The sequence below is a fragment of the Gymnodraco acuticeps genome, unplaced genomic scaffold (genome assembly GCF_902827175.1).
Source record: "Gymnodraco acuticeps unplaced genomic scaffold, fGymAcu1.1, whole genome shotgun sequence".
Classification (NCBI taxonomy): Eukaryota; Metazoa; Chordata; class Actinopteri; order Perciformes; family Bathydraconidae; genus Gymnodraco; species Gymnodraco acuticeps.
Window position 1 is genome coordinate 4,670,807 of NW_022990042.1, and position 12,630 is coordinate 4,683,436.

At 39.0% G+C, this 12,630-nt stretch overlaps 1 protein-coding gene across 3 annotated transcripts in view; it reads left to right on the plus strand.

Moving 5' to 3' along the window:
• The window catches only part of LOC117545481 (cAMP-specific 3',5'-cyclic phosphodiesterase 4B-like), a 103,510-nt gene that overhangs the window by 12,766 nt on the left and 78,114 nt on the right, over positions 1–12,630 (plus strand). The window contains exons 1-2 of one of the 3 annotated variants that reach the window (XM_034215268.1): positions 9,336–9,394; positions 9,779–9,930. The exons of 1 other annotated variant lie outside the window; for it this stretch is intronic. In XM_034215268.1, the coding sequence (XP_034071159.1) occupies positions 9,889–9,930 (42 nt within the window). In that variant the 5' untranslated portion in view covers positions 9,336–9,394; positions 9,779–9,888. Of the gene's footprint in view, positions 1–9,335; positions 9,395–9,778; positions 9,931–12,630 lie in introns of those variants that run through there. One more of the 3 variants, XM_034215267.1, reaches the window with a different exon arrangement.

Below are 12,630 nucleotides of genomic sequence, written 5' to 3' on the forward strand. Positions count from 1 at the left end.
CATAAGCCATTTAAAAAACAAGATATTTGAGAGCAGAAATGTTAAATATGATCTCTTTAAGGAAGGTAAGGAATGACAGTTCGAAAGCTTGTAAAAAGAGTGTTTTTCTTTATTAACCATCTGCTTCAAAGATGACTTTCTTATGACTTGACTAGGCATGATCTTTTGCATTACACCACATTGTGTCACAGCAGACCCCTTTCTAAAACGGTTTTGTGACACATGGCCCAGTGGCAACATGTCCCAGTCTCTCTCTGTGTCTTTCTCTGTCTCTTCCTCTCTGTACAGTAGGACAGTGGGTTCCCTGCATGTGGCCTCCACACTGACGTCATCTTTCAGCTGCCACAAATTAGTGTGTTTTTCTCTGCCCCCTCAACAAACTCCTCTCAGCATTCACCCGTCTACAGAGTTCCTTTCTGCTTGAATCCACTGTTCTAAATGCTAATATAAACGGCAAAGTTTCCACTTTTAATTAAATATCGTTCACTGACAAGTATTCCAAGTCGACACGTGATAATATGGCTTTGAGGTGGGTGTTGAAAATGACGTATCGAATGTTTGATAGGTGACTTCTTAAATTACATTAAATAAATCATTTTTCGACGTTTAAAGTGATGAAGTATTTTTGTAGGCCGACCCGGAAGTTAGCATCACAAGGGGTCCCTTGACAAAAACCAATGGGATTTTCCCATTGTTTCTCAAAATGTTGCAGAAAATAAGCTCTGTGGCAAACACACGTTTATTATACTTAATACGTTTTGTTTTCTGTTTGGCTTGTGTTACCCACTGACCTTAATTCAGCTCTACTTAAAGGATACTATTACTACTACTACTACTAAAGGATGCTCTGACTGTGATCTATAACTTTAGTTCGTCCATTTGTGGAAAGGTAATTTTAAAGCTGTAGACTTAATCATTTTCATTTACTGTAATCTTAATATTATTCTAAGCTTATTATTGCAAGTCTGACACCTGCTTGGATTGGATGCCATCAGCTGCTTTGGGAAGGACATGCCCACACAAACATGTGGGAAGGAGGGATAAGATTAGAAAATGGCTTACCTTTTAAAACTTATTGCAGCCTAAATATTGATTGGTATCATTTTCGTTACTTTATGTACATTATATATTACAAACTATGGTCCTTTTTAAGAAAACGCAATGATAAAACAGAATAACTGATGCCAGAAAAGTGAAAAATTACAAAAGCCTCTTCACTGAGATTTATTCAAGTTTATGACCTTGCAAAATCTGAAGCTTCTCTCAACTTGCCCTGCTACTTAAACACACCCAAAGAGGAAAATGCACATGCTATCAACAAGACAAAACAAGTCTTCTATAGAGACCTGGCTCCAGAACGGCTCGGACAGATAAGACGGGCGTCACAGATGGCGTCTTTGGTCATCAGACCCTCAGCAACTCTAATCTATTTTATGCCGAAAGAAAGTTGTTTATGAATTTGTTTTGGACAAATTCTGATTTACAGTAATGGCCATACCTTATCACTGCAGTAGTTGAGGCTCAAACCCAGCCCCACACTGAGTCAACAATGGGCTGGGTCAACAATAGCTGAGAATTAAAGACTAAAGACTAGTTTCCTTGATCTCCAAGTACAAAAACTAAACAAGTGGCATATAGTGTCTATCATATAGTGGGTGTGTTTATATAGTTTAGTAGCTGCTTAGCAGCTCTGCCTATGAAGTGGTGCAGTGATGACATCATTTTCTAGGCCTGATATCAGCATCGAAAGCTATTGGACTTTAGAGAAAAATAAGTTCTTTGGCAAATTCACATTTATGGTACTTGCACGTTTTGTTTTGCAGGACAATCTCTACATATTAACACCGTTTTGTCTTAAGAGTAAATGCAATCGCCAGAAGTAAAAAGCTAACGTTAGGCTATTAACAAACTACCTCATAGTCCGATGGCTGTTGATTGACAGGTTAATTTAGCCTCTCAGCTTTGATATAATACAAATAATGTATTTTCAGCCATAGTCACATAACAGACCAGGAGGTGCAGTGTGGTTACAGGGGTGATTTTACATTATATAAGCAATGCTAAGTTGGTATTAGGGATGCTCCGATCGCCAATTTTGGGGCCGATCGCCGGAATCAGTATCGGCCGATACCGATCGCCGATCCGATCGAGTGGGCGGGGCCTAAATGGAAGATTTAAACATCACTTTAAACCTTCCATTTAAAAGTGATGTAGGCCGTAGGACGTACAATTATTTGTGGGGCATAACGGCCAGACCGAGGGGCTACGACGGCCATGGCCGTCGTGAAAATCCCACCCTGGTTCACACCAAAAACAGCCGGAACAAAAATGTGTTAATCAGAAACTTTTTTACCCCCTTTTCTGTCCCTGCTAGAGAGCAGGTACTTTCGTGGGAGAAAAAGGTTCCTATGTCTGATTGGCTGGGCGGAATGCAAACCAGGCCCCGTAAAACTCCCAAAAAGTTTTATTATCCTTGCATTAGCATTATTTGCATAAACGCAGAGAGACTAACTTCTACTGAAGCCTTCCGAGTAAATCGCCAGAACGCAGACACCTCCTCATCTCCACCGCTCCCATGTTTTATTTTGTGTTGCCATAAGTTAGTCTCTCTGCTTTTCTGCGCTGGGTTAATGCTAATAATGCTAATGCGAGGATAATAAAATGGCGGCTTTACAAAACTTTTTTTTTGAATGGGTACAGGCAGCCATGGGGATACTGGGGCAACAGGGATTAGAGGTGACTTGACGCTTGTTTCTCTGAATAGTTCAGCAGTGCATTTTCAATCCAGTGTCTTTTGTTCAATGTCTCTCTTTGATTTAAGTATCCTCTTGGGTTGGAGGTTCAAGCGTTCCTCATTCTCTTGCTTATTCCTTCCCTGGATGTAATGACAGAGCACCTTATCACCGTCGTGCTATTAGCAAGAAAAAGGCTTTATTTGTGATTTCATTTCTTTAGATAAATAAATGATCAAAGTGATGTATTTTCCAAGTGCTTAACCATCTGCTGTCAGTCTTTCTAAAAAGCTATATATATATATATAAAAATGTAGTTGAAATGTACCACATAAACATAGAAGATTATTCAAATAAGAAGTCACCTTCGCCCAATGCAATGTGTGCATCAGTACTACACAATTTACTATTACTACAATTTGACAACTGATAACCGATGAATATGATACCCGATTCGTTTACATATCAAATTTGCAAACATTTGCTGGTTCGTGCTACGTCCCAAACATTATTTTCATTGTTGCTCTGATTTACATCATCATACATGTAATAATATTGACTCTTGGCCGGGGTTAAAAAACAATTTGCATATGTCACCTTGGTCTCTGAGTGTTTTATGGCCTTTGATTTTTAAATCATTATTTGCAGACCTACAAGATGGCAAACAGACACCTGCTCACATATTTAAAACTATGTAAAAGGTACAAGTAACCTCAATCGGTTGATACCGTTTCATGGTTAAACATCAGTCAGTGCCATTTATGATTTTCAGTATGGAGCTGTACATATGGATATAAAGCACATTAATTGTAAAGTGTATATCTTTGGTGTTGATTATTGACCGATAGAAGTACGTAGTCATTAAAAATATTTTGAGAAGATGTCCTAGATTTGTTTCTATCCAACAATAGACCATTAGATCTGTGTTCCATTTGTTGTGTTGCCTGGAACCTTGATGCTTTCCTCAAACTAGGCAAAGTCCTTGGAGATGCTGCTGTCTTTGAAAACTAAACGTTTGAAGCCTGGAAACAAATAATTAAATGGGGCATGCCACCTGGATTCACAATAAGTGGTCTCTCAGAGGCTGAAAATTCCCTGACTGCTTGTTACAAAATATAACAACTCCACAGATACAAGGTGTGGTGTACAAAGTGCAAGTGCTAATCTTATATTCCGTAAAGACATATGGACCTTGCTGACCTTTTCTCTTGTGATTTGCACTAATGGCCTTAAAGTGTAATAATGAAAAGATCACACATGTCATTGCTGGACTTGTATGTTAGATACAAACAACCTTTTAACCGTCTGTCCTCTCTACGTGTTTGGAAGAGTATCTCTCCGCTCTGTAGTCGATTCATCATATTATGATTTCTGGGAGCTTGACCTTTATTGCAGGACAAAGGTTTTTTTGGAATGTGGGCTATGGGTACTGAAGAAAAAATCGTCTTGTGAAAATACTGAAAATGGTGCTACTTGTGTGGCTCATGGTTTTTTTTCAAGCACTTTTTTGAAAGTAGACGAGCCTTGGTTTGAGAGGCTAAGTGGTTTTTCCTTTTTTGAAATTTATTTTGGAAATGTGTGAGTTAGGGATAGAAATACTGGTCAGTTTGACCACCACTTTGTCAAGACTGAATTATTGCAGTCTTTAAATAGTTTACTTATTCAATGTAGATATTTGTTTACAGTGCAATAACAACCACCACCTTACTAGTTACTTGAAACCTCTTTATCATGATGTTTAATGAATTCAAATAATGTTCTCGTTAAACCTCTAGTGATGGGTGTCACTAAAATCGATGATGCAAGAATTCTGAAAATGTGACAGTATTTATTATTATATAGTGCCATCGTTAACAATTGTATACCAGGATAAGAACTGTGTGTTGAAGCAGTACACTCTATTCAAGAACCATATATTTGTTTGCGCTATTGCTACATTGTTGACAACAAAGCGCCGAATCCCCGTCCGACGGGCGGATTGGGGAAATGTGGCGTATGGAAGACCGCTTGCCCGGTGTTGCTCGGGGCCCTGAGTCCTTCTGATCGAGGCTCAGCCCATGGACGGTGTGAGGCCGGTAACGGCCCCCGTCTTGGTCGGCGTCCAACTTCTGAGAGGGACAAGTAGCGTTCAGCCACACGAGATTGAGCAATAACAGGTCTGTGATGCCCTTAGATGTCCGGGGCTGCACGCGCGCCACACTGAGTGGATCAGCGTGTGTCTACCCTTCAAACTAGTGAAGGGTAGACTAGGCAAACTACTTAACGTTGGCTGATGACAGCCCGTGAACAGAGGTTTCATAGAGTTGTATCATACTTTGTTATACAATATACATTATTATTGACTGAGGGTAAATTACAACATTATCATGATTTTGTTTAAATGTAGTCTTGTAAAATGTAATTTAATATAGATGAGGGGATCATGTTGGTGTTTAACTACCTAACATAAAAAAATCACTTTAAGCGTCTTTGAGCATTAGGAAAAACGCTATAAAAAAATCCCATTTATTATTATTATTAAAGATATAAATGTGTTGGAGTATGTAACAGAAGTTAACAAAGGAGTCCAATGGAGTTTCAGGCAGGGGGGAGTATGTGGGAGAGAAACTCCCTTTGGAGGGAACTTTGGTATTTTAGCCTTTGCAGACCCTTTACATGCACAAAAACCTATATAACACACTACAGGAAAGGGAAAATGCCAAAGAGAATAATATTGCCTCTTTAAATAGCAAATAGTGGCTGTGTATTTAGCTAGCTAATCCTTACAGACTGCTTAATTAACCAAATACAATGAACGTTGACTTATTTTCTACAGTATAGTTGTACATTTAACAAATACTGAAGAAAAAACCTTAATACATATTTTTTATAGCGTTGTTATATTTATTAGTAGTTGCTGTTAATCACAGCCCCCACAATTGTGTTACGTAGCCAAAATAGTGGTCCATAAGTGCAAAAGGTGTCCGCTATGAGTGTTCCATCTGGGTACTAATAGTGCATTTTATACTTCTCATCATGAAACACTAATACACTCAAAAGAAGAAAAAGGAATTCTAGAAGTATGCACATTGAGTCACAACACTACACTGACGTTAACAAACTGACTGTTAATTAAGGGGTGATTTCAGAGAAAGGGGGGTTTATCAATTTAACATGGAAAATATAGATTAATATCTGCCACAAAGACAAGTCATGTCTGCCTTTTGGTGGTTTTCCACCAGCTGTGGTCTTTCTATTATTGATGAGTGTACAGTCACTGCATTCAAATCAGGCTGACAGACAGGACTGGACTAGCAGACCTTCAGGCACACACACCATGCTCTCCATCACATAACATGTATTCTCAGACCCATTCTAACAGAGTGTATTTTAAGCAGGTAAACATACCAAGGTTAAAGCAGTGTTTTCTAGTCATTGCTTGTTTTCAGCACATTTATTACAAATGACATATTTAACATCACTGCCAAATATCAATGTGATTTTGTTCCAACTGAGCTGTGACTGTGGAGTATTAGTTCTTCTAATTTACTCTAGCATAACTCATGAATTAATTTTTCAAAACATTAAGCTCTAAGCTCTGAACAATTAGTGTGTTGTTCAGAGCAGATTTGCATCTCTCATTCATTCAAGCAAATAGCACGTTTTGGCACATGTGTAAACAGTTTGAAAATGGCAACATTAACCACCTTCACATAGCTTGCTGATCAAATTGTCATTTACTATTAAGGAATATTTAATCGTTTGAGCAATGACAAGCACACACATTTTGTCTTTTATATAGTACAACATGCAACACATTGCTACACAAGTAAATGTACTCTATTCCTAGAAATGTGTATAATCTTATGTAATGTATGTCAACTTTGACCTACTGTTTGAAATGGGAATTTAAAAGCAATAGCATTCATTGAGACAACATTTGTTTTTTACAGTAAGCAGTCAGTGTAGAGTAAAAGGGAACAAACTGACATTTTTTTCAGAACAACTGTGGCGGCTCAATTTCCAGTTCAGTTTGGGTCGACGAGAGGGTCAGTGTATGTTTTGGTCATTGGATTTTCTTTTCTCAAAATGATATTCAAAAACTAAAAACGACTGGATATTTAATTTTTGTTTTAAAATTGAAAAAATAAAATTGAAATACAAGGCATTTTTCTTTATCATAGTCAAGAAGGGATTAACTCAACTTAAAAAACGGGATGATTTTCATTTTCTACTTCTCAAAACAAAAAATAAAGCCACTAGTGAACTGAAACGAAAAAAAAAGAGAGCGCAGATCAGTACGGTCCTGTGTCGGCCGTGATTCGGGGTTCCGTGGTCAAATCAGCCCGCGATAAAACAATATATTTAACCCTCCGTTATCAATCTAGCCATTTTTGTCCAAATGGGTCATTTTTTACTTTTAATTTGCCAATAACTTTGATTAATAACACAACCAAAGTTATTGGCAAATGGCATGATTTTTTTGTAACTAGGCTATTTTCTCGATATATTTTAGAATCCCAATGTTTCTAATGGGTCTATAATTCACTGTGTACAACACATGGTACAACATTGACTGCCCTAATTGACCATTCGGGACAAAAATCGCTCATCAAACTTAGCAGAAGTGGATTTTGTTCTCAGTAGGGGACTTTGACAAGAGTATTCCTTACAAATTAAACAGTAAAAGTACTTCATTGTATTGCTAGTAGGCGTACTACTACTGAGTCCAACAGTATCAATTTCCTTAAAAAAACTAATGGTAAAAAAAACGTTTATCACTCATCAAAGCGTCAGTGCCGCTTCACAGCGATTACCGTAAATTAAGAGCTGCTGATTTGAACAAGCAAACGCGAGAGACTGCTGAGTTGACCGCAGTGTTTCACGGCCGACACAGGACCGAACTGATCTGCGCTCTTATTTTGTAAACAGCTACTTCCGGTAGCAGAGTATGAAACAACGGGCGTTTTTTCGTTTCTGTTTTCAAGTGATTTTATTATTTGTTTTGAGAGGTAGAACATGAAAATCATCCCGTTTTTTAAGTTTAATTAATAACTTTTTGGACCATGATAAAGAACAAAGCCTTGTATTTCAAGTTTATTTCTTCAATTTTAAAACAAAAATCAAATATCCACTCGTATTTTGTTTTTTTAATATCATTTTGTGAAAAGAAAATCCAATCACCAAAACATACACTGACATACACTTGGCTATAAGCGGCGACGCGTTTTCAATTATTTGGTCCATACTGAAGTAAGGTAGTTTGACGATATTTATTATACAAAATAAAAACAAAAACGGTCAACAGAAAAAATGACGGCACAAGCTCACCCTCTGTCACCCGCACTCAACATGAAACAGGTGACCTATATACAAAAACCACACCCATGTGACAATTCCCGGAAGTGCTCAACAAACAAATAAAAGTGACGTAAACAAATAATAATAATACAAATAATGAACTCAGGCTAAGTAGCATTTGGCACCTACAACAACATTTAAAAGGTTGGCTGTTGTAGTCAAAATTGTTTTAATAACAGTAACAGTGTGGTAGTGCAGGTCACAACTTTACATTTTGGTAGATATGGCCAATTGAATTACACAATCAGTGGATTTTGAATCATGAAATGTTTCAAAGGCAGGCAGGCAGACCAAATTGTGAAATGTGTGGAAACAAGTATAAACCATAGACTGTATATATAAAGGTATAAACACAATAACATTAAATACAAATGAAAGCAATAGACAGGAATATATGAATATACAGTAGAAAGGAAACGATGAATATTATAACATTTAATGTAGCCTTACTATGAAGGCTAACCTAAATACGGTGCTTTTCTACAGATTACTTTATTACTGCACTGGTAAGGTAAAATTAGGCCGATTAATAAGCTGTGAAGTGCTTTGTAACTTCGACCCGCTTGACTGAATACACAACAAACAATGAAGAAATAATTTTATCTGGGCTGCTTCGCTGCCAGCTGCTCCCCCGGGACCCGAAAGGGGCGTATAGCCTGCACTTCAACATCAACGAAAGTGCTCGATATATGCTATATTGAACCAATAAACTAACACAAACTAACTGTATCACTATAACATGATGATGATAAAGATAAAGAATGTATCTAACGTTCCGCTGTTCATTATAATAAAAAAACAGAGCATTAAACAAACCATCATGCTCTTACTTTGAAATCATGCGGAAATGTCGTCATCAGCAGGCCATCACGTGACACGAGTAGATTTTAGCCGAGACCGGCGGAAAATATGTCTCAAAATTCCGTGTGTGTAAAAAGACGATCTACAAGCAGAAATGTGAGATCCACGAGCGCATTTTTGGTCCACAAATACAAAATGGATTCACAAATGCCTGATCGAAAGGTGTAAATGTTAAAGAGATATTCACAGATCTTTTTTTTATTTGTGAAAATATTTAGCGTATTTGCAGATCCATTTTACACTTGCACATTTATTTGTGAGTTTGCAAATCTTTTAAATGCATTTGTGGATGTTGTTTTACATTTACATATCACATATTTACACACACATTATTTTTATGTTCACACAAATAATTATGAGACATATCTATACAAAGGATCAGCTGCATGACCCGCCATCAAGTGCTTCATCCAAAAGGACAGGAGGATGGACTTTGTGTTTCAGTGATTTGATCATCAAAGGTAGGCCTAAGTCATTTTCAATGTGGGCCGCCGTGCCGACTTAATTCATTTGTAATTGTTACTTGGCTGTGGGTGCCCTGTCATGATAGGTGTTCATATAAATGGTGTTGTTCTGTGTGGAATGATGCGCTTTGCACCCCGGGCTGCTGTTTTGATATTCCGCTGAAGTATACGCTGTGACGTAATAACTTTTTTCGAAGGAAGGGGGGTCAGAGGGCCTAGGTATAAAAGTCACGGCTCGCCACTGGCTTTTGCAGACATGCAATACAGTTGTGATGTCCCAAAGACTACAGAAAAGGTATCCACTGTGAGGGAGGCAGGATAACTTTTAAAAGCGGTTACTTTATCGTTGCCCTCCCCTTCCTCTCTGCCTCCCATGTGCAGGCGTACTGTTGAGGCCGGCCAGACCAGGAGGAGCAGGAAGGAGCTGCTTTTTCCGAGAGAGGATCAAAGACGGAGAGAGAGAGCGATAGTGTGGCTGAACATCCCTCAGCATGAAGAAAAGCAGGAGTGCACAGGGGGTTACACCAAGCGATGTGAGTATTGATTCCCCCAACCGTCCATCTGAGCGAACATTAATCCACCTATTCATTCGTTACACAGCTACTCCCAATTTGTTTCTATCTGAAACTCACCTCTAAAGTTTACAGCCTAATCCTGCAGTTTGCACAGTTGTACATTGTGTAGCCTCAAGATGTCCTGCCGAACTAGGACACAGTGAGCAAGGGCCCCCTCTACTAAAAGTCAATGGCATTTTTTTTATTGGATTTTGTAATATTGCAGAAAATTAAATCTGTGGCAAACACAAGATTGCTTTTTAAATGTTGAAGTTAAAAGCATCAATCTGGTGCACGCTGAGCACAAAATGAAGAGATCTATGGATACATCTCTCAACACCCAGATGAAACAGAACTGTAAACAGATTTTCTTTTTCTTTATGGATATTTTACAAATCACTCTCCTTTCAAACTGTATTCTTGTTTATTTATAACAATTTTTTTACTGTCATATAGCATTATACCTCTTATTTTTTATAACTATAATGATCATATCAAGGTGTGCCTTAACCTCACTGAGCTGAGGTTATCAGTCTGTCAGCAGAGAGCTCTCTTCCACCTGGTTGTAGAAACAGTTCCTTATATTTGTTAGCATAGCTAGCTAACCAGATGCTAATAACAACATTCCCCAGTACCGCTCTCTCTCTCTCGCTCAAACAAAATGCGTGCCACACAACACACACACACACACACACACACACACACACACACACACACACACACACACACACACACACACACACACACACACACACACACACACACACACACCCGAGCTTGAGTGACACACAAAGACCAAGAAGTAGTTGTACTGTAATGTAGCATATTATTTTCGATGGCGTTATTGTATGATCATATGACAGATGAGCAAATCGCCACTGGGCTTACAACTAAAGACAAAGCCACGCAAAAAACTGCGGCATGTGTACGGCTCCTTATGTGTAGTGCCATTTTTGAAGTGCTGGAGCGGTGTTCTGGTGCTCTCCGTCAGCACTATACCACGTGATGACACGTTACGCTCGTGTTATGTTCAAGGAACCTGTCCTTAGCCAGGAAAAACAGGCACTTGCTTGTTTAATTCTTTTGCGGTCTAGATTTCTTTAATTTGTTTTCTTTTTTCGTGTGTTTATAAATTACCTCGAGGGCCGTATAAAATGGTCTCGCGGTCCGTATACGGGAGGTTCCCCACCCTTGCTATAAACAAACTGTGCCTGCCAAACACCACCGCTAAGCTAACGACGGCTAATGTTTGGCGTGAGGACGTTAAGTAGTCTCATTAAGCCCCTTGTTAGCAACTGCGTTTTTAAAAAAAAATGTTACACCTAAAAGCTTTGTACATTAGAAGTGGGGTAATTCTCTGAGAAGTTTTATGTCGCAGTACAACAGGCTAAGATCTCCTCAGCTTGTTTTAACCACAGACCTTATTTCAGGCATCTAACCAAAAAACACATTTACAAAAATCATTGACTTTTAGACGAGGGAACCTAAATTGCTAACCCATTTTCTGGTTTGAGGACTCATTCCTGCTCTACTCTGTTGGGAATACACTAAGTTAGAAAGCTGCAGGATGTCCACTTGGTGGTGACTCAGAAACAGATGACTGTACTGTACACAACAGACCTCTTTACAGCAGGACACGACGCAGAGAGCGAGAGTGGTGTCTGTTGGGACAGGGAGGTGAAGGACAGTGCACGTGTGTGTGCGCCAAAGAGAGAGTTAGGGAGATGTCGGAGAGGCTGAGTTGAGGAGGGATGAAGAGTTTAGACGGAGGCAGAGGAGGGAGAGGAGAGGATGAAAGGTGTTAAAGGATGTTTCACACCAGGACACACTGAGTAGACATTTGGAAAAGCGGGGGGAAGAACAGAGATCTGACAGAGAGGCCCATCTGTTTAGCCTCCGCGTCACCGGTGTTTATGACTAGGTAGACAGGCCACATCACTTACAGTGTCCAACAGGACCTTTAGAGGCAGAGCTGCATCCTGGACGAAGAAAGTATGCCTGCTGTGACTGGCCTCCATCACCACCCAAAACCCCTTCTACAGTTTAAAGGGGCGCTATTATGTTTTTCTGGGTTTTCCATTTCCTGTAGTGTGCAATAAATATATGTGCATGTTAATGGTCATGCAAATAAACACCCCCCCCGTTCTGAAACACATCGATTGGACTCCTTTGTTTACTTCAGTAGCATAGTGACAACACGTGTTCTATTGGCTAGCGCTCTAACACATTGGACTTGATAGGTTAACAGGCCGGACATCTCTAAGCGGTTGACCAATCACAACAGGGCAGGCCAGCTAACCAATGAGAGCAGGGTGGTGTCTGGTTTCAGACAGAGGGTGAAAAGAGGTGCTGCAGCATAGGCAGTATGAGAAAAATAAAGAGCTTTTTGAATATTAAAGCATGTAAATGTGCACAGTGGAGCCACAAATATGAAAAATTGAAAATTAGCATAATATTTCCTCTTTATGCCAGGCTAGTAACTTAATGTTTAAGATAATGCTAAAATAAAATGCATAATGGTGTTCATATTTCATTTAAACTCAGTTTAATTCAGTATAATGGCAATTTACGTCAGGATTATGTTAATGTTCATACCAGCAATGATCCAGCTAATGGCAGACACATTTTCAAGCAGGACAGATTCTCACTTCGGAATGAAAACTTGAATTAAAGGTGAAG